The following is a 27470-nucleotide window of genomic DNA, read 5'->3' on the forward strand; positions in this document are numbered from 1 at the left end:
AAATCTGGACAAATTTTGAGATATAAAATACATTTGAGGCTGGGAAGAACTTGATAATTTATGACTATAGAGGTGGTTGAAATTTTCTGTCCAAAAAAATGTTTCCATCAGAAAATGTAGTTTTGACTAAACTGAATTTTTTCATGTGAAAATGTCAATATTGACTAAATTTTCTGATCTGGAGAAATTAAACAAAACACCATGTTTTGAACTGACATTTGGAAATGAAACAGTGTTTTTCATTGTGAAATGATAAATGTTTTGCCTTTCTTCTCCTGCCTAGAGAAATAAATATCCTGATATTAAGTATTGTGCAGGGAACACCAAATTGTGTCAAGCACATTGGCAGTGGTCTCCCCTGAACCTTGAGTGGTGGGGAAGAGCTGACTCCACTAAAAAAGTTATTGCCCCCAAGGTCAGCTAAGGTTGAATTATGCTACATCTGATTCTGATTTTCAGAGCTGATGAGCAAGCACTCTTTGAAAATAAGGCCTTCTATGGGGACTCAAAACTGAGATACCCAAACTTATAAGATACTTGAAAACCTTGGCCTGTTATATTGCCTAATGCTTGCCTGCCACACATGGGTGCGGTGAGGTTTGTTTAATGTTTGTAAAGTGCAGTGAGATCTTTGGCTGACAGATGCTGTGGAAGCACATGCTGGTATTATCTTATGAAATGATGAGTTAACAGTATTTGGGAATCAGCTGTTTTGTATGCACACAAACTTTCTTTGTGGTGGTGTTATTTTTTTACACATCTAGACTACATTAACCTTGTGCTGGCTCCAGGATGCAGACTGCTATGAGATAGATGGTGACTGCTGCTGTGAGCTGGGTATTATGGTCCATATTCATGTGCCACCAGAACTCCCATTGACCTCAGTTGGAGGAATTTTGTTTGCACTATGAATGCAGGATTAGAAGCAAGGTATGCGTAACTGACTAGAAAGTCCACGGGCCTGCTTTTATATTATGAGACTCTCGTGGCTGGAAGTTAGATATTTGCTTACGCAAACCTTGGAAAACTAAAGAAACAGACCCGACTGCTACTGTGGTGTAAATGTCAAGATCAAACCTGTATATAATTTGTTAAGGACCAAATTGAGGTTCCTGCAGTGGGACCTGCACCAGAAAATGGGGGATGGCTGAGGTGTAGCAAACAGAGACCAGTGAAGGTATTATGGTCTAGGGATTGTGCTTGCTGATTGCCCAAGTGACACCTGTATAACAGCACTCCCTGGCACTGCAGTTCCATGGCCACTGTGACATGGACAGGTCCCTGTCTTGTTCAGACGTGCTTCCTTTGGGACAATGTGTATTGCCAGTAGTGTTAGCTGGCTTCCTGCCCTTAATCTCCTGGGGTGAAATTTACCCCTGTGCCAAGGACTAGCATAGGCTATGCATCACTTTAAATCCTATTTTGTGAGGCTTCATTGGTGCCTAGGCCTCATTCTGGCCCTTTGCCCAGGGGTGACTTTCATTCCTAGTGTGAAAGCATCTTCTCCCTTACTAGTTCACTTCTGCAGGGCCAGCTGTAGCTTTTCACTAAAGACTTACTGAGGATTTAAAGAGGAAGGATAGTCCAGTACATAGGGCGCTAGCCTTGGATTCAGGAGACCAGTGGTCAATTCCTTGCTCCACAATACACTTCCTATGTGATCTTGGACAAGTATTTTAGTCTCTCTTTGCCTCTTTTTCCCATCTGTAAAATGGGGATAATAGTACTTCCCTGCCTCACAGAGGTGTTCTGAGGATAAATGCTAGAGTGGATAAAAATCAATGGTTTAAAAAAAAATAAAAACAGATTTTTTAAATTTAAATTGGATTTTTTTGGTAAAAACCTATCTAAAGGTAGTTTTAATTAAGATACATTATAGCTCAAAGAGCTCTCATCATGGAATAGGGATTATAAATTCTAATTCTATAGTATGAGATAATATATTCATGTAATGTTTAAGAAAAGTTTTGTAAATGAGTGCCAATAGTTCATGGACTAGGGACCCAATTTTATGGGGTTCCACAGGCTTCTGTATAGATTATTTATGTTAATCTTTCTATCTACCCAACGGGACTCAGTGCTCAGTCTAGAAGATACCATATATGTGCAATAGATGGCACACAGATCCCAATTTTGGCCCCAGACCATCTTGCAATGGAGTACATCAACAGAAAGGGCTACTTCTCTATGTTATTGAAGGCGCTAGTGGATCATTGGTGTCATTTCACTGACATCAACAGGGGGCGGTCAGAGAAGGTGCATGACATATGCATCTTCAGGAATACTTCCAGTCTGTATAGAAAGCTGTATGCATGGACTTTCAATTCCAGACCAGAAGATTCCAACAGGGGATGTGGAAATGCCCACAGTGATCCTAGTGACCCAGACTACCCCTTACTCCCGTGACCCATGAGGTCAAACACTGAAAACTTTGAAAGCAGCAAGGAGCACTTCAACAGGCTCAGCAGGTGCTGAATGACATAACATGTGCATAATGGCAAATTAAAGGGTTGCTGGTGCTGCCCTTTTGGCAGGTTAGACCTCAGTGAGGAAAATAGTCTCATTGTCATAGCAGCCTGCTGTGCTTTGCATAACATTTGTGAAGCCAAGGAAGGGAGTTTCTCCAGGAGCGGAGCATTGAAGTGGATCGCCTGGCAGCTGATTTTGAGCAGCCGTACACCAGGGCTGTTAGAGGGGTTCAGTGGGGGTGGATGGAGTGTATTTGAATCAGAAAGACTTTGAAGCAGCATTTTGACAATGAGCACCAGTAATGTGTCTTTCAGTAACGAATTGGGCCAGGCATTATTTACTTGCCACCTTGAATGCCCCAGTAATGATTCCTGCCTGAGCATTAATTGTAGTCAGCAAATGTGCTGATTGCTACTGTATATGAGTTTCTGTTGCAACCACCTTGTGTAGGTTGCAGAAAGCTCTATGCCACTCATCGAGGTGGTTTTATGTCCACAAAGCAAGAGAGTTAAATCAGTGGGAGGAACATTGTTGTATGTACACTTCCACGGTTATGTTGATGAAACCTGATTTTTGTCAACAAAACTCTGTAGTATAGACAAGGCCTAACTAAGAAAGGCAAAGACTCTATAGGAGAGAACACTACCCACAGTACTCACTGCCCCAGTCCTTTCTGCAGGAGGAGGTATGTGATGGCGTGTACTGGGCCATTTGAGGCCACCTGTGGGAGGCTTCATGGTCCTACCACACCCCCGCCCTAGAAAAGGAGCAGTAAAGGTGGATCCTCTAGTCTGCCTAGCGAGGCTGCAGCAAAGTAGCCAATCAGCACACAGCAGGTCCAGTTAAATGGCACTGCAAGGCCTGAGCAGATCAGCCCTGGAAGCAGACAAAAGTGAAGGAGTGACTTGGCTGGAGAGCTGGGGACATCAAAGGACTGCTAAAGGACTCAGAATCTTGGGTCAGAGGGCTCTGGGGGCACTGCTCTGTAACAGCACAGGGACAGATTGAAAACTAGCCCAGAGACGGGGCTAAAGACATTACTGAGAGCACAGGACAGGCCATGTTAGACCTTTTACCCCGGAAGGGCGTTGTTTGTTTGTGCCTCCCGGCATATAGACTATGTGTGGCTTAGCTGGAGGGCTGAGTCCCCAAAGACCCACCTGACAAAGTTAAGTGCCGATGGTTGGGGGAGGCACCACAAGCAGAGAGGGTACAAGTCTGCACATACCTGATGGAGGTGCTCACAAGAGGTGAGTGGCTCATCACAATGAGGGCCAGAAGAAGGACCGGCCCAGAAGAAGATGAGCAAATGCTGCAATACCTAGTTTGTTGTGAAGTAGCCTCTGTAGAGTGAGTTGAAAGCAGGGACTACGAGCTACTTCTCTGGCTATGTGTGTAGCCTGGGAACCATCTGGATGATGCAAGATGATCTGGACAACCTTGAAAACTGGAGTAATAGAAATGGGATGAAATTTAATAGTGCAGAGTGTGAAGTCATGCACTTAGGGATTAACAGCAATAATTTTGCTATAAGATGGGGACTTATCAGTTGGAAGTGACAGAGGAGGAGAAAGACTAGGGTGTATTAGTTGATCACAGGATGACTATGAGCACCAATGTGATGTTGCTGTAAAAAAAGGCTAATGCAGTCCTAGGATGCATCAGGCAAAGTATTTCCAGTTGAGACAGGGGAATGTTAGTATCATTATACAAGGCACTGCTGAGACCTCATGTGGAATACTATGTGCAATTCTGGTCTCCCATGGTTAAGAAAGATTAATTAAAACTGGAAGAGGTGCAGAGAACAGCTACTAGGATGATGAGACGAATGGAAAACCTACCGTGTGAGATGAAACTGAAAGAGCTTGGCTTGTTTAGCTTAATTAAAAGAAGGCTGAAGGGAGCTATGATTGCTCTCTATAAATACCTCAGAGGGAAAAATACCAGGGAGGGAGAGGAGTTATTTAAGTTAAGCACAATGTGGACACAGGAACAAATGGATGTAAACTGGCCATCAACAAATTTAGGCTTGAAATTAGATGAAAGTTTCTAACCATCAGAGGAGTGAAGTTCTGGACCAGCCTTCCAAGGGGAGCAATGGGCGCAAAAAACCTAACTGGCTTCAAGACTGAGTTTGATAAGTTTATAGAAGGGATGAGGCTGCCTACAATGGCATATAGCAGATCTGCAGCTGGTTGCAGCAAATATCTCCAACGGTAGGTGGTGGGGCACAGGTCCCATGCAGGTTTAAACTAGTGTAAATCGTGGATTCTCTGTAACAAAGTCTTTAAATCATGATTTGAGGACTTCAATAAGTTAGCCAGAGGTTATGGGCCTATTACAGGAGTGGGTGGGTGAAGGTCTATGGCCTGCAATGTGCAGGAGATCAGAGTAGATGATCATGATGATCCCTTCTGACCTTTGAGTCTACGCGTCTCTCTGTTCCTTTTCAGCAGGTATTACTGTTCAGCATTCAACTGTCTGATCTTTCTTTAAAAAAAACCCAAGAGGCTAGATCCTCAGCTGGTTAAATCAATGTAGTTCTGTTGAAGCTTCTGGAGCATCTTCAAATTTCATCAGATGAGGAGGGTCTGGGCCTACAAGTTAAATGCAAACAAAAGGTAGATTTTGTGTATGTAGATCAGTTGTTCTCAAACTTTTGTATTGGTGACCCCTCTCACACAGCAAGCCTTTGAGTGTGACCTCCCTTATATATTAAAAACACTTTAAAATATTTAGCACTAGTATAAATGCTGGAGGAGTTTGGGGGTGGGGTTTGACAGCTCGCGACCCCCCATGTAATAACCTCACGACCCCAGTTTGAGAACCCCTGGTGTAGCTGCATTGCCACGCATGCATACACATGCAGCTGCGGATAACTCTGTATTTATTTCTACATTTATATTAGCTGTACCTGGGTATCCTACATAAATGAAAACAGTAAGTTACATAGCAACAGAGCATAACAGATGCGCCTGCTTGTTAAATGATGGGACAGTTTTTGTTATTAAAAAGGCCAGTCAAAATCCTGACACTACAGTGCACTCCCTCCCCCGCCCAACACCTTACAGATCGATGTAGTGTAAAACACAGGACAAAGAGGATCAATAGCAGGTGGCAGTGCTCTTCATTACAGTGAATTAATTGATCGTGTCTAGCCTATGTTTTTCCTGACAGAAGCTGTGTATATCAAACGTTTCTTTCTCTCGTTTCTGTCCCACCGTTGTCTTTGGGAATACACCACACAGTCATGGTTCAGAAATCTGAGAGAGCCTGTCTCACACTTGAAGAATCCTGTTAACTTGCAGCAAAACACTTCAGTGGTGTTGCTCATTCTATTGGTGATGGACAGGGGATAAGACATCTTCTCACATGAGGCTCATGCTTTTTTTCCAGGCCAGTAGTTACTGTCCAATGGCTGTTTTGGTGGCTTATGTGAACTGGATTTGGTGTTGCCAGTTCAGCTTCCAGGTGGCTGGTATCCCATTCTAAAACCAACATGACAACTAACTGGCATTACCTAGCACTGTTGTTCAGTCTCAGGCAGAAGAGGCAAAGGAGTGAATGGATGTGGAGAGACAACTATCAACCCCTACAGATGGCGTCCTCTTCCCTGTCCATATGAGGGCTGGTGGAGCAGTGTGGGGAGGTTTTTGCATTGCTGCTGGCTAGGTTACGCCCAGTTTATAGCTAGACAGAGTTCGTTCTCCAGAGTAGTTGTTCCAATATTCTTCACAAACAGTAAAGCCACACTTGAAACTCAAAGGAAAGAGGAAAAATTTCAATAGAGACTTAAAGTTCATATTTTAAACTTATGCCAATAGAGATCTTTCCTGATATAGACTTCTACAACCTATTGGCACTGAGGCTGTTTTAAAATTCCACACAAGGAAAACAGATGTTCTGAGCCTTTCATTGACTGATTTGCTGCTAAATTGGCAATGTCTGAAACGTTGTGGAGTTGTATTTAATTTTTGCCCCTTTCTCTTTATGCATAAGTGCAGGCAATGTGGTGTTTGACCACAACAGGGGATTAGGAGTCAGGGCTCCAGGGTTCTATCCTGGACTTTTCTAATAATTGGACTTTAGGTAAATCGTAGTCCATGAAGGGGCTGTAGAGAGACCATCATGGGGCTCCACGTTTCTTCTCCCAGCTGTTTCCAGCTCATATTTTCTCAAGACAGACGTGAACATTGCCTTTTTTACATAAAAGCAGCAAAGAGTCCTGGGCACCTTATAGACTAACAGACGTTTTGGAGCATGAGCTTTTGTGCGTGAATACCCACTTCGTCAGATGCATGTAGTGGAAATTTCCAGGGGCAGGTATATATATGCAGGCAAGCTAGAGATAATGAGGTAGTTCAATCAGGGAGGATGAGGCCCTGTTCTAGCAGTTGAGGTGTGAAAACCAAGGGAGGAGAAACTGGTTCTGTAATTGGCAAGCCATTCACAGTCTTTGTTTAATCCTGAGCTGAATGGCTTGCCAATTACAGAACCAGTTTCTCCTCCCTTGGTTTTCACACCTCAGCTGCTAGAACAGGGCCTCATCCTCCCTGATTGAACTACCTCATTATCTCTAGCTTGCCTGCATATATATATCTGCCCCTGGAAATTTCCACTACATGCATCTGAGGAAGTGGGTATTCACCCACGAAAGCTCATGCTCCAAAACGTCTGTTAGTCTATAAGGTGCCACAGGACTCTTTGCTGCTTTTACAGATCCAGACTAACATGGCTACCCCTCTGATACTTGACACCATGCAAGGCACTGCATTTAGCCGTATGGAGTGGAAATCCATCAACCTCATGAAGAAACTTGCACAAATACAGACAGATATCATCTTCCTTTCCAAATGCAAACAGATGGACATCATACCAAATGGACTAAAGGTAAAAAATCCACTGCTATCTACATACTACACAGACCACAGTGAGAGACTATGCCATACTCTATCAAAGAAACTGAGGAACCACCTGATCAGCATCCTATACAGCAAATAGGAAAACATCAAAAAAGAGCTCTCCAACTTGGAGACTCTCATTAATAACCAAACTTCCATACAAATGTACTCCAATAAATAAGACAGGAGATCTACATTACTCACTTCACCTCTCTACAAAAGAAAAAGGACTGTAAGCTGTCTAAACTCCTACCTGCCTCATGGGGCCACAACCGTGGTACCCTCAACCCAGGGCCGGTGCAACCATTTAGGCGGACTAGGCGATTGCCTAGGGCACCGAAATTTGAGGGTGCCAAAAAGCGCCCCCACATTTTTTTTAAATGGTTGAGCAGCCGCTGCTGCTGGGACAGAGAGGGAGTCTGAGCTGCCGGCGGCAGCCGGCAGCCCAGGGTGTCCCCGGGTCAGAGCGCCGCCGCGGCAGCCCACAGTCCAGGGTGTCCCCTGGGTTAGGGCGCCGCCACGGCAGCCTGCAGTCCAGGGTGTCCCCCGGGTGAGAGCGCCACCACGGCAGCCGGCAGTCCAGGGTGTCCCCTGCGTTAGGGCGCCGCCGTGGCAGCCGGCAGTCCAGGGTGTCCCCTGCGTTAGGGCGCCGCCGTGGCAGCCGGCAGTCCAGGGTGTCCCCTGCATTAGGGCGCCTCCGCGGCAGCCGGCAGTCCAGGGTGTCCCCGGGTCAGGGCGCCGCCGCGGCAGCCAGCAGTCCAGGGTGTCCCCTGCATTAGGGCGCCTCCGCGGCAGCCGGCAGTCCAGGGTGTCCCCGGGTCAGGGCGCCGCCGTGGCAGCCAGCAGTCCAGGGTGTCCCCTGGGTCAGGGCGCCGCCACGGCAGCCCGCAGCCCAGGGTGTCTCTTGGGTCAGGGCACCGCCGCAGCAGCCAGCAGCCCAGGGTGGCCCCGGGTCAGAGCGCCGCCGCGGCAGCCGGCAGTCCAGGGTGTCCCCTGGGTCAGGGCGCCGCCACGGCAGCCCGCAGCCCAGGGTGTCCCCTGGGTCAGGGCGCCGCCACGGCAGCCCGCAGCCCAGGGTGTCCCCTGGGTCAGGGCGCCGCCACGGCAGCCCGCAGCCCAGGGTGTCCCCTGGGTCAGGGCGCCTCCACAGCAGCCCGCAGCCCAGGGTGTCCCCTGGGTCAGGGCGCCACCGTGGCAGCCGGCAGCCCAGGGTGTCCCTGGGTCAGAGCGCCACCGTGGCAGCCGGCAGCCCAGGGTGTCCCCGGGTCAGAGCGCCGCCGCGGCAGCCGGCAGCCGAGGGGTTCCCTGGGTCAGAGTGCCGCCACGGCAGCCGGCAGCCCAGGGGGTCCCTTGGGTCAGAGCGCCGCCGTGGCAGCCGGCAGCCCAGGGTGTCCGCTGGGTCAGGGCGCCGCCGGAGGGGGAGGCAGGCAGCTCCCGTGGAGCTGCCGCAGTGGTGCCTGTGGGCGGTCGGCTGCTTGAGCGGCTCTGGTGGACCTCCCGCAGACACCACTCTGGCAGCTCCACCGGAGCTGCAGGACCAGCGCGCGGGGCGGCGAAATTGCCGTCCGCCTAGGGCGCTCAAAACCCTAGTGCCGGTCCTGCCTCAACCCACCCAGCAATATTGTCAATCTATCCAACTACACACTCAGCCCAGAAGAAAAGTCAGTCCTATCTCGGGGACTCTCTCTCTGCCCTGCTACCCCCACCAACATGATACAGTTCTGCAGCGATTTGGAAGCCTACTTCTGCCGTCTCCGACTCAAAGAATACTTTCAGACTTTCAGGACCACACTGAACAGCGCACTGATACACAAGTACCCTCCCACCAACAGCACAAGAAGAAGAACTCCACATGGACTCCTCCTGAGGGTCGAAATGACAGTCTGGACCTCTACATTGAATGCTTCCGCCGACGTGCACAGGCAGAAATTGTGGGAAAACAACATCGCTTGCCTCATAACCTAAGTCGAGCAGAACGCAATGCCATCCAGAGCCTCAGAAACCACCCAGACATTATCATCAAAAAGGCTGATAAAGGAAGTGCTGTTGTCATCATGAACAGGTCTGACTACCAAAAGGAGGCTGCCAGACAACTCTCCAACACCAAATTCTACAGGCCACTTCCCTCAGATCCCACTGAGGAATACACTAAGAAACTGCAACATCTACTCAGGACACTCCCTACACTAACACCGGAACAAATCAACATACCCTTAGAGCCCCGACCAGGGTTATTCTATCTACTACCCAAGATCCACAAACCCGGAAATCCTGGACGCCCCATCATCTCGGGCATTGGCACTCTCACTGAAGGACTGTCTGGATATATGGACTCTCTACTCAGACCCTATGCCACCAGCACTCCCAGCTATCTCCGCGACACCACTGATTTCCTGAGGAAACTACAATGCATTGGTGACCTCCCAGAAAACACCATCCTAGCCACCATGGATGTAGAGGCTCTCTACACAAACATCCCACACACAGATGGAATACAAGCTGTCAGGAACACTATCCCTGATGATGCCACAGCACAACTGGCTGCTGAGCTCTGTGCCTTTATACTTAAACACAACTATTTCAAATTTGATGACAATATATATCTCCAGATCAGTGACACTGCTATGGGCACCCGCATGGCCCCACAATATGCCAATATCTTCATGGCCGACCTGGAACAACGCTTCCTCAGCTCTCGTCCACTCACACCCCTTCTCTATCTACGCTACATTGATGACATCTTCATCATCTGGACCCACGGGGAGGAGTCTCTGGAAAAATTCCACCATGATTTCAACAGCTTCCACCCCACCATCAATCTCAGCCTGGACCAATCTACATGGGAGGTCCACTTCCTAGACACCATGGTGCAAATAAATGATGGTCACATTACCACCACCCTATAGCGAAAACCTACCGACCGCTATGCCTACCTTCATGCCTCCAGCTTCCATCCCGGGCACATCACACGATCCATTGTCTACAGCCAAGCACTGAAGTACAACCGCATCTGCTCTAACCCCTCAGACAGAGACCAACACCTACAAAATCTCCACCAAGCATTCTCAAAACTACAATACCCACACGAGGAATAAGGAAACAGATCAACAGAGCCAGACATGTACCCAGAAGCCTCCTACTGCAAGACAAACCCAAGAAAGAAACCAACAGGACTCCACTGGCCATCACATACAGTCCCCAGCTAAAACCTCTCCAACACATCATCAGGGATCTACAACCCATCCTGGACAATGATCCCACACTTTCACAGGCCTTGGGTGGCAGGCCAGTCCTCGCCCACAGGCAACCTGCCAACCTGAAACATATTCTCACCAGTAACTGCACACTGCACCATAAGTAACTCTAGCTCAGGAACCAATTCATGCAACAAACCTCGATGCCAACTCTGCCCACATATCTACACCAGCGACACAATCACAGGACCTAACCAGATCAGCCACACCATCACTGGTTCATTCACCTGCACGTCCACCAATGTAATATACGCCATCATATGCCAGCAATGCCCCTCTGCTATGTACATCGGCCAAACTGGACAGTCACTACGGAAAAGGATAAACGGACACAAATCAGATATTAGGAATGGCAATACACAAAAACTTGTAGGAGAACACTTCAGCCTCCCTGGACACACTATAGCAGACCTTAAGGTGGCCATCCTGCAGCCAAAAATCTTCAGGAGCAGACTTCAAAGAGAAACTGCTGAGCTTCAGTTCATCTGCAAATTTGACACCCTCAGCTCAGGATTAAACAAAGACTGTGAATGGCTTGCCAATTACAGAACCAGTTTCTCCTCCCTTGGTTTTCACACCTCAACTGCTAGAACAGGGCCTAATCCTCCCTGATTGAACTACCTCATTATCTCTAGCTTGCCTGCATATATATACCTGCCCCTGGAAATTTCCACTACATGCATCTGACGAAGTGGGTATTCACCCACGAAAACTCATGCTCCAAAACGTCTGTTAGTCTATAAGGTGCCACAGGACTCTTTGCTGCTTTTACAGATCCAGACTAACACGACTACCCCTCTGATACTTTTTTACATAGTCACTCTACTTTTGCATGTCAGGCTTTAACCTCCCTGTGCTATATTTTTTCCACATGTAAAAAGAAGGCAATATGTGGAGTTGTGGAGGGTTTAATTGAGGCTAGACTGAGGGCTTGTCTATATTTACTGCTAAATCGGCACTGTTGCAATCGATGCAGCGGTTTCGATTTAGCAGGTCTGGTGGAAACAAGCTAAGTCGATGGCAGAGCACTCTCCCATCACCATCTAACCTTCCGCTTCTCAGGGAGGTGGAGTAAAGTCAGCGGGAGAACGTCTCCTGTCGACATAGGTCAACTTACAGTGGTGTCTACACTATGCTAAATTACGTCTACCTCAGTTACGTAACTTGCGTAACTGAAGTAGCGTAACTTAGGTCGACTTACAGCTTTACTGTAGACCAGCCCTTATTCCCAGTTCTGTGAAAGAAAAATAATACTTAACTCTTTTCTTCCACAGGACTCAAAGCACTTTACTAGAGCTAGTTGAAAAAACTTTGATGGAACTATTTTGCTTCAGAAAATGCAGTTCCATTGAAATAAAAAAACTTTGCAAAACTGACACAATTTCACTGAAATTTAATTTAGGGCAAGAAAGGTGACCAGCCCTCCCCCCCCCAATTATATCAAAACTTCCTGTTCTGACACTTTGGAAATGAAACATTCAAATATTTTGTTTCAATTTTGACTTTTAAAAATTTTTATAAAGCAAGAGTAAAGAGTATTAAATTCAAAAGGAATGTTCATTTCAAAAGGAAAAAATCAATCCAAAATTTTTAAAAATATTCTTTTGCAGTGAATTTTTTAATTTTTCAGTTCAGATCCCAGAGAATCAAACCATTTTTAAAAATCTCATAATCCTTCTCCAAATGGAATTTCTGTTCTCCACACAGCTCTGCATTTTACAAAGGAGGGTGAGTATTGTTATTCCTATTTTACAGGTGTGTGTGTTGGGGGGAAAACAGGTGCAGAGAGGGCAAGTGATTTGCTCAATGTCACCTAGCAGGCCAGTGGCAGAATGGAGAACCAAACCCAGGCTCCCAGTCAGCGCTTGAGTCCTAAAACAGCAGTGCCAGAATGACAATCCAGTCCTTATGATAACTGTAAAGTAAACTTCACTTCAGTTATTGGAAGTACCACAACGCCCTTACGGCTCTTCAGAAATGTGCCAGAACAACATTCCGGAGCATTCCAGCATGACTCGAGCCCTGCACTGCTCCAGTGACTGCATTACATTACTGTGAGAAGGCAGTCCACACGTGGAGCTATTTTCTGTGGCAAGTCATGATATGAAAGGCATGTCTGCCTCAGTTTCCCCCTTCAGGTAACCCAACAAGCTCCACTTCAGGCTCTAGCTTAAAGAATACCCCTCCTGGGGAACTAGTTTATCACCAAACATAGTGTGATTAGCCTATAGCAAAAGTCCCAGAACAAAGTCCAAATAACTTCCCACAATGCATGTAGTCCTTAAAACTCCACTCTTTCCAGCAGGAACCTCCTACAGCCTCCCTGCTGGGAGTACCCCCTTGCTGACTTCAGTGTCTTCCACCACACCTTGCTCCTTGTCCATCCTCCCCTATTCCTCTGCCAGGACTGCCATTTCTCCCAGTCAGAGTGCAACCCTGTCCTTCCCAGCAGGAACCCTCACAACCTCATTGGGGAGACCATCCTTACCAGGGGAGCATCCCTCATTCCCCTGGGTCCAGCTCTCTGGTGTGGAGATGGCAGTGGGTAAGTCCCTCTGCTGCTCTTCTGCCTTCAGTCAGTCCTCTCTAGCCCTTGGTACCACTTCTCTGGTTTAGCCAGCAGGCAGCTCCCTCAACTGCTGCTGCTCCTGCCTTCAGTCCTCTCCAGCCCTGGCTGTCTGGCTTGGGGAAGTTAGCTGGTAAACCCCTGTTGATGCTCTCCTTGCCTTCAGCCTTTCCCCAGGAAACCCCTTCTGGGACCTCTTCCAGTTGCCTGGTTTCTTGCAGTTTTCACCTACCCCTGACTGACCTAGGGCAGCTCCTGGACAGTGTGCTCTCAGGCAACCCTGAGAGACTCATCATGTCTCCCTTCCTCTCAAATTCTCCCTGCTTCTTTTATAGCCCCCAGATACTGGCCCATCCTCTTAACTGGCCAGATGGGAGCACCTGTTCCAGCACAGAAGAGCTCAATCTACTTCATTTATTGGGGCCAGCCACCCTGTGACAACTGCCTACCGAGTAAGAAAGATCCACAGTTCCTTCCCCGCTCGTGCTCCTACGTGGTTAATCTGTGCTACCCTTTTGCAAGGCACACATTACCTATTGCATCCTTATTCGAGGGGAGGCATATTTGACATGCAGCTTCTGCTCCACCCCCATGCCCAAGCTAAGATGTGGGGAAGCCATGTGGGGGGAGGAGGGGAGAGGGAAGGGAGATGGCCTAATTCCCCCATACTCCCTTGCTGCCCATGTCAGGGCCAGGCATTTTAGAATCTAGGGATGGAAGGAACCATGCCTGCCTTCATTGTTATGCGTTTCCTGGCAGTTCCTTAGTATAAAGCAGGATAATGAAGCAGGATCAATGTCTCACCAAAGACACAGTCTAATTGCAAGTTAAATAATTAAACTCCCTAATTTTATTTTTATAGCCTGATTGGCATCAAAACAGTGTCTTTTAGCTACAGATGTGAGTGGTTTCCTTGCTAGAGACTAGAATTTCATTTGGGAATTCTGTTGCAGTAGTTTGCCAACTATTGTGTCCTTAGAAAATTTCCTAGTCTCTCATGTCATTAAGGCCACAAATCTCTGAGGCTGAACAAAGCTGAACACACCAGTATTCTTGTAAACCCAAATGTGTGGGTGCACTTCTCTTCCTGTTCCTGGGATTAGAGGTGACTTCCTTTCCTGGTCTAGGAATGTGATCCCTAATCATGGCTGTGAGCAGACAAAGGCCAGACTTAGGGCACAGTCAATGAGAAATTAGACTCCGTAATAGTTCTTCAGTACCATAAAACCATTTTCATATTGTGCTCAGAGGGATCCCAGTAGAGGCCTGTAGCTCAGTGAATCCAGCCTTTGGGGCTCTGTGAAATAACTATTCCTCCTCCTCCTCTTTCCTTTTCCTACTCCCTTACTTCCTACCTCTACCCCCAACGAAAAATCACCCCCTTCAGCCGCACACAATTATGTAACTAACAAAGCTGTGCCAATTCTTCACCATGCTCATGCTGCAACCGCATTCCCTACCTTTCATCTGTTTGTGTCTTCAGATTTAACCCCTTAGTTCAAGGTTTTCCCCTTATCTATTTTAGTACCACGCCCATCTTAATAGGGCTCCAGCCCTGATTATGGCCTTTGGGCACCACCATACATACATTTGTACTACTCTGACTACTAATAAGGGGGAAATCCCTGTGTTTACCAGCACTCTGTTAGGGGCCAATCCTGGAAGGTGCTGAGAGTTGCTGAGCATCTTCAGCTCTCATTTTGGAAGTCCCATCTCTGAGAAGCGCTCAGCACCTTGTAGGATCAGGTCCTAAAGTAGAGCAGAGCCCTTATGAAGAAAGAACCCCTGCCTTGAGGCAGACAAAATCAGTAATAGTGGGAATTACTGTACCACTCTGACCCTGTGCTGTCGCCAAGCACTGAAATAATGCTGATAATGCATGAACGGTCACTCATCATGGACTCTCTCGCACTCACATACACATGGCCTGAGTCTTCTCTCACCTTTGCATCTGTAAACTGGGAGTAACTGCATTAAAGTCCTTGGAGTTGCAGGGTTATAAAACTGGGACACGTGATCACAGACTCAGGCCTCAGCCCAAATCTGCTGATTAGGAACTCATTAGACCCTTATAGGAAAAGCCCTGTAGAATATAATAGGGGTGAAACCAATAAGCTTATACAGAAATGTAAAGAGGTTTTCTAGAAATGACTCTAAAATACACACACAGAATTTTAAACAGAAAATGTTAAGCTTTTGATAGGATTTTGAACCACACTACAGAATTCTATAATAGATATAGTTCTCTATTCAATTTAATAGGATGGATTTAAAGAATGTATAGAAAGTGTATCTTTTTCTATAGGATTCTTAACCACAAGGATGGCAACACCCACCCTGTGTTGTGTAATATCAATATGGTGTTGTGAGAACATGTACTGCTCTCTTGGGGCCCATTCCACACTCCATAATAGGGTATCTTTCCATTGACTTCAGTGGGCATTGGATCAGGCCCTAGATGATAGGGTCACTGCTTTACTGACCATTACTTGTCTTCCCAGTGCCGTGTGTGGCTAGTCTGTAATGTTTTATTGTAAAAGGAAAAACTTCTTCTGGCTGAAGGGCCCACGGTCTAACTTGAATTTTTTATACTGAAAATGGCCACTGATTGAAAAATGAAATAAAATAAACCCAGTAGTCACTAGTAGGCCGCTGCTGAAGAGAATTTGGCAGGGGCTGAACGTGTCACTGTGACAAACAGCAGCATCTCTGCCAAAGCAAACCAGGTCCGATTATTTGGGATCTGGTCCCATGTCCATTGAGACAATGGAAAAATTCCCTCATTTCAATGGGTGTTGGAATTGGTGAAACATAAATGAAGACATTGGGCAGTGTGTACACACAATGCTTCATACCTGGCTCTGTGACGCCAAGTTATGTGGGGGTGATACTTCCTAACAGATAATGGCCAGGGGATGGCAAAGGTTGTTTCTGATGGGGATGTGGATAGCATTCACTACCAGGCATGCACCCTGAACCTAGTGATTAGGAATTCCCTGGATTACAGTAAATTCCTGTCATTATCTGCTGGGTGGGTGATCCATGCACATCGTTATCATTATATCCAAGTCATTAAATATCTGAGGATTATTATTATATATTATTGTTATTAGGATGGCACCTAGGAACCTAATCAAGATGCAAAGCCCCGTTGTGTTAGGTGCTGTACAGACGTGTAACGAAGAAGACAATCCCTGCCGCAGAGAGCTTACCAGTTAAACAATTGTCAGGATGTAACAGGTGGACAAAATAGTCAAACGAGCTGCGGGTGGATTGAGAGGATGAGGTAATGGTAAAAAGTACAGAGTTAAGCAGAAAAGCAGGAATCACAGCTTGTCATTTGCCTAACCAGTGGCAGACGGCAATGAGCTGTAGGCATCATAGCAGAGGTAGATTTTTAAAGAGAGATGGAGTGGTAGCATTATGAAGGCTGGTTCAGTGATTAGGGCACCAAATTAGGACTTGGGAGACCTGTGTTCTGCTCCACACGACCTTGCTTCACTACAGACTTCCTTTATGATCTTAGGCAAGTCACTTAGCCTCCCTGTGCCTTAATTTCTGACCTGAAAAATGGGAATAATAGCACTGCCCTTCCTTCCAGGGGTATTGCGAGGATAAACATATTACAAGATTATGAGGTGCTCAGATACTAGATTGATGGGGGCTGTATAAGTACCTAAGAGAGAAGCTTTACAGGTGGTTTGATGGTCTATATCAGTGTCTCTCAACCATTCCAGACTACTGTGCCCCTTTCAGGTATCTCATTTGTCTTGTGTACCCCCAAGTCTCACCTCACTTAAAAACCACTTGTTTACAAAATCAGACATAAAAATACAAAAGTGTCACAACACACTATTTTTGAAAAATGGCTTGCTTTCTCATTTTCACCATGTAATTATAAAATAAATAGATTGGAATATAACTTGTGCACATTTCAGTGCATCGTGTATAGAGCAGTATAAAGAAGTCATTGTATGCAATTTTGGTTTGTACTGACTTTGCTAGTGTTTTTTATGTAGCCTATTGTAAAACTAGGCAAATATCCAGATGAATTGATGTACCCCCTGGAAGACCTCTGTGTACCCCCAAGGGTATGCGTACTCCTGGTTGAGAACCACTGGTCTATATGGCAACAAAGCCTATGGACTGGAGCCACTTCTCAAAGCTAGGGCAGTTTTTTTGACCTAGTTTATATGAGAACTGGCTAATTATAGAGCTCTCTCCATTTTATCTGGGTCAGAATATTCCTTCCAGTGTTTTTCTGTGAACCAGTTGTTTCTAAATACTGATAAAGACAATCTATCTCTGTCCTCTTGCCTACTTCTAGAGCAACTCAAGGCCCCTTGTGTGACCCTTTCACTCTGCAAAGGAAAGCCTAGCGCCCATTAGCCTGTTTGGACTAAACATTTATCGGCATGTCAGGGGGTGTGAAAATATCAAAGATACTGCCTGACCCTCTTGCAATAAGGAGAAGTGGCTAACAATGGGGGGGAAGATTATGACTGCATGAACGATACCTGTATCTGCTACTCAATCATTCTGACCTGTAAATGCTAATGTATTTTATTGAATAGAAATCCTGCTTCAGCAGAGTGCTTAGGCACATTCTCATCTTCGAGTCAATGGTACTTAAGCATGTGCATAATGTTAAATACATGTTAAATGGCTCTGCTGAACAGGATCGCAGTACTTCAGAAAGGGGATGGATGGGGCCGTTCTGTAGGCTTAGGCCAACATTTTTAAACCTGCTGCTTAAGAATAGGCTCTATGTAAAAAGTGGGGCTGATTTTTCAGAAGTTCTGAGTCTGTACAGCTGCCAGTGACATTGCCTGGAATGCTGTGCTCATTTCTGTGCGTCTCATTGCCTAAAGCCTTAAACAAACTGGAGTCATCTCAGAGAAGCGCAGCAGAAGGGGATGGAGAGACTGACATGGGGGAGAGACAGAAATTACCAAGGACGCAGCTCAGCCTTCAACTGAATAGAACTTACTCATATAAGTAACCCCATTGACTTCAATGATTGTAATTGTGTGCCCAAAAACTATGCCACGTGAGAAACAGCTCCAGGATCAGGCCCTAAATCAGTATGCTGTTGTTGACTAGTGGCTAAGGGTGGACATGCTGCTCATTCACAAACAATGGAAAGTGTAAACACAAAGGGAAGAGGAAATATTTACTGCACAAGAGGCTATAATTAGGAGTAATGGGATGAAATTAAGAAAAGAAGAACATAGGCAGAAGGCTGGATCCTGAGAGGAACTGCGTATCTGCATCTCCCCTTCCAGGCCCTTGAATAGCAGGAAAAACATATAAGACCTATAAGGTTCGTCCACATGGGGAGTTTGTCCACAGCAAGGCAGTGTGTGAATCTGCAGCGCACCAGCCTGCCGCACACTAACTGGCAGTATGGACCCTGCTGCCACGCACTAGAAGTTCTGCAGTTTGAAATGGGAGTACAGTATGTCAAAATGTGCTACAGAACCTCTGGTGGGTCCACGTGGGCAGTTAGTGTACGGAGGGTTTGTGCTCTGTAGATTCACACTAAGCTTGCTGTGTGCTAACTCTCCGTGTAGACAAGCCCCAAGTAACAGGTGAAATAGTCTCCTGTTGGGAAATGTTGGAAGCCTCATCCCTGGACACATTAAAACTAGACTGCACAGAGCACTACACAGTACATTGTAGGGAACAATCCTGACCTGGTAGGCAGACTAGGGTGACTCAATAAATCTTTTCCCCTTCTCTGATTTCTGTGATCCGTTGGGATATCACATCCTTGTGCACAAAGGGAGGGAAAGTGTTTTCTCCCTTTCAGTCTGGAGGGATCACTAGAGTGTTTGACTAGGTTGTAATCTCTACTAATCCCTTCTGACTTTGTTCTTTCCTCAAAGAGGCTTTTTTAATGCACAGCTAATCCCTATTTCACATGTAAATATAGATAGCTCATGGGTCACTAAAGATTATGGATGCCCCTTTTGGCCAACTGTATCTTTTAATAGCATAGGGTGCACTTAATTGGATTAAGCTCAGCAAACGTATTTCTGAAACAGGTAACACAAATTCATGCACCCTGCAAGGGGAAGGAAGAAACAGCATTCTTGGGCTGAACTGTGTTACAATAACCGTGTGGCAGGTAAGATGGCAGTTTACTTTGTCTCCTTGCCCTATGTGGTCAGAAAGTAAGATGAGCAAAGCAGCCTGCTGAGAATAGAGTATAGAGGTAGAGGCTCGTTTCACTGTAAATCCTTATAGATTTTGTAACATTTATGGCTTCTGAACTTGATTCACGTTGTCTGTCTAGATTAAGGTTTCTCAACTTGAGAGTCATGACCCCTAGTGTGTCAAGGGGTCGTGACCTTCCAGCCCTCTTTATATTGTTAAGTGAGAGCAGGATCCTGGCTATATACCAGCTGGGTGCCCACACCTTGAATACTCCATGCAGTTCTGGTCCCCCGATCTCAAAGAAAGGTATATTAGACTTGAAAAAGGTACAGAGACTGTCAACACAAATGATTAGGGGTATGGAACAGCTTTCATGTGAGGAGAGATTAAAAAGACTGGGGCTGTTCAGCTTGGAAAAGGGACGACTTTGGGGGGATATAAGAGATGTCTGTAAGATCATGAATGGTGTGGAGAAAGTGAATAAGGAAGTGTTATTTACCCCTTCCAATAACGCACAAACCAGGGGTCACCCAATGAAACTAATAGGCAGCAGGTTTAAAAGAAACATAAGGAAGTACTTCTTCACACAACAGGTGGTCAACCTGTAGCACTCGCTGCCAGGGGATGCTGTGAAGGCCAAAAGTATAACTGGGTTCAATAAATGAATTAGAGAAGTTCATGGAGATAGGTCCGTCAGTACCTATTACCAAGATGATCAGGGATGTAACTCCATGCTCTGGGTGTTCCTAAATCTCTGACTGCCAGAACTGGACAACAGGGGATGGGTCACTCAGTAACTTGCCCTGTCCTGTTCATTCTCTCTGAGGCATCTGGCACTGGCTGCTACAGAATACATGACACTGGGCTAGTTGGCCCATTGGGCTGATCCAACATGGCCATTCTTATGATCTGATAGTCTCACCACTGCCCTCCCTGGGGGTTCCACCAAAGGTACGTCCACACTACCCGCTGGATCGGTGGGTAGTGATTGATCCCTGAATGCGCTCCCGTCAACTCCAGAACTCCACCAGGGCGAGTGGCAGTAGCAGAGTCGACGGGAAGCGCCACGGCCATCGATCCCGCTCTGTGAGGACAGGAGGTAAGTAGAAATAAGATACATCGACTTCAGCTACGCTATTCCTGTAGATGAATTTCTGTGTCTTACATCGACACCCTGCCCAGTGTAGACCAGGCCCAAGCCAGCCATTTGTAGACACAATAACACAGGAGCCCATTTGACTGACTGTACAGGGGGCGTGCCGAATCAGTGCTGTTTCTGAGTCTGCTGACAAAGCCCCGCTCCCTGGACAAACCACTTGTTGGGTGACACTATCTAGCTGTGGGCCTCCCAGTGCAGCAGGGATTATGGCTGCCTTGTGCCATATTGACTAGCTGTGACAGGGTAGTCTGCCTCTTAAGGGCAGTACTGTCTACTGGTTAGTCCTCTCCATCATATGGTGTAGCTCTTTAAGAGACTGAGGTGGTCTGACACACACAGCCTGAGGAGATATGGGGAGAGAGGAAAGGGGTCCCAGGAAGAAGTAGCATTTAGAAGGAATCTTGTTACTGTATCTTTAGGACTTGGAAAATTACAGAGAGGGTAGGGGTAGGGCTCCTTCTCACCTAGCCCATAAGAAATGAGGTGAGAAAAGGGCCCAGCATAAATGCTGGCTCCCTCCCTCACAGCAGGGCAGATGCCTGTAGCTGCTGCAGGGAGTAAGAAGGCTCCTGCAGGGCCCTGAGTTAGCCGGGAGAAGACAGTAGCAGGACTGTTATAGGGGAGGGTTTGCCTCCTGAGCCCCTCCTGCCTGAGGGTGGAAGGACTGACTGGGAAGAGGGCGAGCTGGGGGAGAAGCTGCTTGAGACTCTACATCTGGCCCAAATTACAACTGCTGCTCCAAGGAAGAGTGCGAGGAGGCTCCTGTCTTAAGGAGAGGGACAGAGGGATTGTCTGACATACAACCCAGCCCTTGGAGAAAGAGTGGAACCTTGTGATCAGAGGAAGAAACTGACCAGGACTCTTACATGGGCACAGAGCAGCTAAGTAATTGAGTTACCCTCTCCAGAATGAGTGACTAAACCAGACCTGCAAGGAGAGGTTGAACTAATCTGCTCTGGATAATTGTCTGAAAAGACCCAAGAGGTGCTGAATGTAGTATGCCTGCAGGGCCATGACAGGCCACAAGGGGGCATGCTGGAGAGGCACACCCTATAATGATATCGTCCTGGCCGACATTCCTCCACCAGGGTGTGCAACAGCAGATGCTGGAGCTGACTCTCAGCAAGCTGAGCCTTCTGTTTTAATTCTTTGCTCTCACCCAAGTAAGTTTCAGGACATCATACTATTAAAGCTCAGCCTTTTTAAAGAGGGTGCATCATGGACGGGAGTATTTTATCCAGCTCTAGATGTTGACCTCTAGATTTCAGAACTGAGCCTGCTGTACAAATTGTTCCACAAGGCTCTGTTCTCTGCTGCTCTGAGATACTCCCCCCCCACATCCACAGGGCAGTGTTTTATTCCCCATTAGTGCTATGAATTAGCACAACTGGCTTCACAGATTGCGCACAAGGCCAGGCTTTCTTTTTGCCGGTACATAGTGTCCATGTCCAAGAAGGTGTATGATTGTCAGAGAGATTCTTATAACATCCTTAAGTATGTTGCCTTATAATATACAGATATGACTTAACTAACTCTCAGTCTAGAACAAGGTAAAATTCAGTGTAGAGTGAAATAAATGAACAGTGTGGAGTGAATAAGCCTATTTTTTGGCTGCACTGCCCCAGTTGCTATTAATCTGTCATTTGAAATTTAATGTTGCAGACCTTATACACTGGTGCTTTTTCAAGAAACCAACCAGAATCAGTCTTCCATTTAGAATTTTTTTTTTTTTTTGGGTAACCCTGCAGTGGGTTTTCACATTGAAACACTATCTTAATACCTGAAATTCAAGCCAAATATGCCACCTTTTGTGCAATAAAAAGACAGGATGGAAATGACAGCTGAACTGGAGGAGGGGCCGGTTCACATCCTGGAGGTAAATCCCAGAAAAGTAACAAGGTGTCAGACTATGGAGTAAAAGAGAAATAGGCACATTCCCAAATGTAAAGACTATAAGTGTGAGAGGCTTTAAAAGCAAATATAGTTGAATGTGAGATGCCCTAATATCTAGCTATGACCTGCACAGGAAGGACAGGTGAGGGCAGGGAGGTGGGGGGACTATGCCTAAAAAATTCCATAGACTCTAGTGCAATAGCACTTTTGGACAGAGTGGATCACTGTCATGCACATACATGCGGAGCCTGATAGAGCTCCCTGTCTGGCTGGGTGCTTCCCAGTCTGTTGAATTTGGAGCTCAGCTCACTGGGCCCTCTGTGGTCTTTAAAATTCTTGATCCCTCAGCCCTGGTCTACACTACGAGTTTCAGTCGAATTTAGCAGGTTTAGATCGATTAATCCTGCACCCGTCCACACGACGAAGCCATTTTTGTTGACTTAAAGGGCTCTTAAAATCGATTTTGGTACTTCTACCCGACGAGGGAATTAGCACTGAAATCGACCTTGCTGGGTTGAATTTGGGTTAGTGTGGATGCAATTCGATGATATTGGCCTCCGGGAGCTATCCCAGAGTGCTCCATTGTAACTGCTCTGGACAGCACTCTCAACTCCAATGCACTGGCTAGGTAGACAGGAAAAGCCCCACGAACTTTTGAATTTCATTTCCTGTTTGCCCAGCATCGCAAGCTTATCAGCACATGTGACCATGCAGTCCCAGAATTGCAAAAAAGCTCCAGCATGGACTGAATGTGAGGTACTGGATCTGATCACTGTATGGGGAGACAAGTCCATGCTATCCGAACTCCGTTCCAAAAGATGAAATGTCAGAATATTTGAAAAAATCTCAGAGGGCATGAAGGACAGAAGTTATAACAGGGACCCGCAGCAGTGCTGTGTGAAACTTAAGGAGCTGAGGCAAGCCTACCAAAAAACCAGAGAGGCAAATGGCCACTCCAGGGCAGAGTCCCAGACATGCTGCTTCTGTGATGAGCCGCATGCCATTCTAGAGGGTACCCCTACAACTGCCTCACCCTTCTGATCTAGGAATTATTTTGGGGAAGTTCTCTGGCCTGTGTTATACAGGAGGTCAGATTAGATAATCCCAGTGGTCGCTTCTGGCCTTGGAATCTGTCATCTTGGCAATGGTTAGTCTGCTTGTGTGTAGAGATCATAATCTGTAATGTTAACCAATATGTCTCACTGTTTCTTTGTACTCCTGTGTTGTCAGTCTTCATTTGTTGTCTCTTGTCTCATACTTATTAGATTGTAAGCTCTTTGGGCAGGGTCTATCCTTTTATTCTGTTTGTACAGCACCTAGCACAGCAGGGCCCTCGTTCATGACTGGGGCTCCTACGTGCTATGACTATACAAATAATAAATAATACGTTGAATCCATTAAAACAGTAATAATAGGTGAACTCTATTATCTATCTATGTCATGTCAAGAACAAGTTTTAAAAAAGATATTTCTTGACACCTTAGTTCTGGAGCACCCAAGAGGAGCGATGTAGGAGACTACAGGGCTGCACAGGTGTTCCTGAGGGCAGAATTTTACTTGCAGATTTTTTATTACAGGTGATTAATGTCTGAGCCAGAAAGAACTCAGATTAATTTTTAAATACAAGAATGGGTTGTCTTTCACTTGAAAACTGATAAATTCTGTGACAGATTCTATAGAGGGAGGATGCTTTAGGAAACTATTTAGGTTTTGTGTCCCTACAGGTGATCTTTTTAAGTCCTCCACAAGTCTGACTCTCCACATGTGTGGTGGGGCAGGTCAGGGTGAGGGAAATGCATTGGCTCCACCTGTCCTAGAAAGCTTTTGCAGAGAAGTTAATGAAGCATCTGCCCCATCCCCTTCCGCAGAGGTCTCTGCAGGAGGGGTGAGGGCTAGCCCATTGATCTCAGGCAACCAGTGACTTTCCACCTGCCTTCAGAATAAGCACTGAAGATCACCTTTCTATGATTTTTAATTCATTTTCTGTAATAGAGAAATTATTTTTGCAACTGCCTAAAGGTAGGCTAACATTCAGACAACAAGACTCAATTATACTAGGTGAAATGTTACAAGACCAACATGTGTTGGCTAGCACCAAACCTGCTCTGTATAATTTTGCTGATCTGATGTGAAGCAAAAAATGAGATCTGAAGATGTAACACAATTGTAGGGTTGAAATGTCCTCTTCCATTTCTTATTCCAGTCTCAGATATCTAATTCAGACTGTAAATGAATTTTCCATGTATGATATAAGCCATGAGATGATTTCAATCCATTACCTTCAAGTTATTTATATCTTCTGCTTGCTCTAGAGGAAGATTTCAATAAGGAGGTGAGAAAGGACTGGCCTATTTTCTTGAAAATAATATGAGAAATGGACATTGAATATATTCCATAGTCTTGAGAGTGCAATAAACGTATGTCTCTTGCAGCTCAGAAGATAATAGAGTCTTATTCTCTATTATTATATCATCTAGAAGACAAATATTTTCCTGAATCCATAGTTTCTAATGCATTGTTGATGTTTTGTTTGAAACCTCAAGTTGAGTCACAAGGATATTTATTCTAAAGCAAATCAGACTGTCACTTTCAGCTTTGTGTAAAATACAAAAAACTTTAATAACGTTAAATAGAATTGGATTACTGTCCAAAGATTTCAGGATATTCCCAGTAACAGTAGCAGAGAGATTAAACCTCAGTGCTGCTTGTTTTTCTATAAGTAACCAGAAAGGAAAGTTGCAACCATTTTCTTTGTGAAACAATTGTGCATCTAGGCACTGATCTGATCTACATCTGTGCCAGGACGGATCTCCATCCTTAGAGGTTTTTAAGGCCCGGCTTGACAGAGTCCTGGCTGGGGTGATTTAGTTGATGTTGGTCTTGCTTTGAGCAGGAGATTGGACTAGATGACCTCCTGAGGTCTCTTCCAGCCCTAATATTCTATGATTCTATGCCCTGAGAATCTGGGAGCCACAACAAGCCACTCGATCCCTTCCCTTTTCTCCTGCACCAAGTGGAAAGTCGGTGCAGTGGAGAATCATGGAAAGCAGTGGTGCAGAATTACCCACAATGCCCTGCCAGTGTGCCTGGAGGAATCACCTTTAGGGTAACATGGACTAGTGTGGGTGGTGTGGGCTGGAATTCGTGGAAGCTGAGTGCCATTCCTCCTGCAAGTACCTTTCCTATGTCATCATTAATCTGATTCACTATCATTGATCATAGTCCACAAGATGTGAGTTAAAATGAAATAACCACTAAAAATAAACCTGTCAGTTACATGGGTCTACAAGATGTGCCCACACCAAAACAGAGTGATTCTCTGATCTTGTTACTGTGACCCTGATCTTTCCTGACCCTATTCTTTAATTTATTGGGCCAGGTTTTTAAAGGGCTCAGGGTTCAGATTTTCAAGCGCTCAGCACCCACAACGGAAGCCTGGTTTTCAAAAGAGTTCAGCTCCCATTTAGGCACCTGTCTAAGGGCCAGATTTCCAAAAGTGCTCCGTAGCCAACTGCTCCCATTTTGATACTGATGGTCAGATTACCAAATAAGATCAGCAATGAATGGCCACTTATTTGGGTTCCTAGATGGGAAATGAGCACTTTTGAAAATCTGGCCCTTGGGGTCATGCCTCAATTAGAATTTAAGGGAAGATTTTCAAAAATACCTAAAGGATTTAGGAGCATAAGTCACTGACTTTCACTGGGGCTTATACTCTTATATCCTTTGTGTGCTTTGCAAATCTCCTTCTAAGTTGTTTGGGGAAAGGAAAGTGGGTGGGATTTTCAGTGACTCGGGAGCACAATTTTAATGGGACTTGTGATCCTGAATCTCCTATGTGCTTTTGAAAATCCCACCCCAGTATCTTTCTGTTTGCTCCGTACACAGCCTAGTACACTTGTGCATGCACTATGGAGTAATAAATGAGAACAGTGTATTGGGAATGATGCATGGTATGTTTTAGATTATAACAGAAATGGCAAAATATTGGATTCTTGATTAACGATCCTGGTTAAGTAGAGGAGCAAATGTTATGAGGAAACTGAGACTCTTTGTAATTATTTGCAGACAGATTACCACTATGAATACACAGAATGCGATAGCAGTGGATCCAGGTGGAGGGTGGCTGTCCCAAATCCGTCGGCGGAGTGCTCTGGATTACCTGACCCCATGAAAGGAAAAGAATGCAGTACGTTTGCACTTTTCATTTTACAGATCTTTATTAGTAATGTATATTATTTCCCTGGTTTAATGTTACTGAACTGGCATAAACCATTGACACGAGTTAATTATCAGTTAGAGACGCAATGTGGGCTATTGGATAATGCACTGGAGTAGGATTCAGGAGATGAGTGCTATTTCTAGCTCTCCCGCTGACCTCTTATGTGACCTTGAATAAGTCATTTCCCCTCTCACTGCTTTTGTTCCCAGTCTGTCTTGTTTATTTAGACTGTAGGACAGGGACTGTCTTTTACTACGTGTAACCCACAGGTGAGTATGTGGTACATGTTGCTCTCTGTGTTGATCTAGAGATTGTATGAGTCTGTCACAGCAACACTTAGGCAACCACAGCTCTGTAGCTCATGTGTCTGTGCAGGCTCCTGTTTAATACATTTAGGACTCTTCTCCACTGTATTATCTCCTTCCTGGAGGGAGATCACACAGGATCTCAACCAGCTGGATATGCCACTTGTTTTCTCCTTTCTTCCTCTGCTGAGTACTTCAGTCAGTCTCAGCTTTACAGGATCTCAGGATGCCGCTCTGTTCAGTGAGAACAGCTGGTATTGTCCAATTTTTGTGTTCATTTGGTTTTCTCTGTGGTAGGTCTCCTGGTTTAACTTGGACAAACTTCTGACTGAATTCTGATGGTTAAAGACTTCTTAGATTTGGCACCTCTCAGACACGCATCCTTTAAGGATAAGGATTGTTAAACTCTGGAATAGATTTCTAGGAGAGACTGTGGAATTCCCATCACTGGAAGTTTTAAAGAACAGGTTAGACAAACACCTGTCAGGGAAGGTCTACGTTTACTTGGTCCTGCCTGAGTGCAGGGGACTGGACTAGATGAC

The 27470-nt window shown here is 45.7% G+C and overlaps 1 protein-coding gene across 2 annotated transcripts in view; it reads left to right on the top strand.

Moving 5' to 3' along the window:
• Positions 1-27470, top strand: part of ELAPOR2 (endosome-lysosome associated apoptosis and autophagy regulator family member 2) — a 155471-nt gene that overhangs the window by 46687 nt on the left and 81314 nt on the right. Inside the window, exon 2 of one of the 2 annotated variants that reach the window (XM_050936807.1) lies at positions 26470-26590. The exons of the other annotated variant lie outside the window; for it this stretch is intronic. Coding sequence (XP_050792764.1) covers positions 26470-26590 — 121 coding nt within the window. The remainder of the gene's footprint in view (positions 1-26469; positions 26591-27470) is intronic. 2 annotated transcript variants of the gene reach the window in all.

The sequence above is a fragment of the Gopherus flavomarginatus genome, chromosome 1, assembly GCF_025201925.1.
Source record: "Gopherus flavomarginatus isolate rGopFla2 chromosome 1, rGopFla2.mat.asm, whole genome shotgun sequence".
Classification (NCBI taxonomy): Eukaryota; Metazoa; Chordata; order Testudines; family Testudinidae; genus Gopherus; species Gopherus flavomarginatus.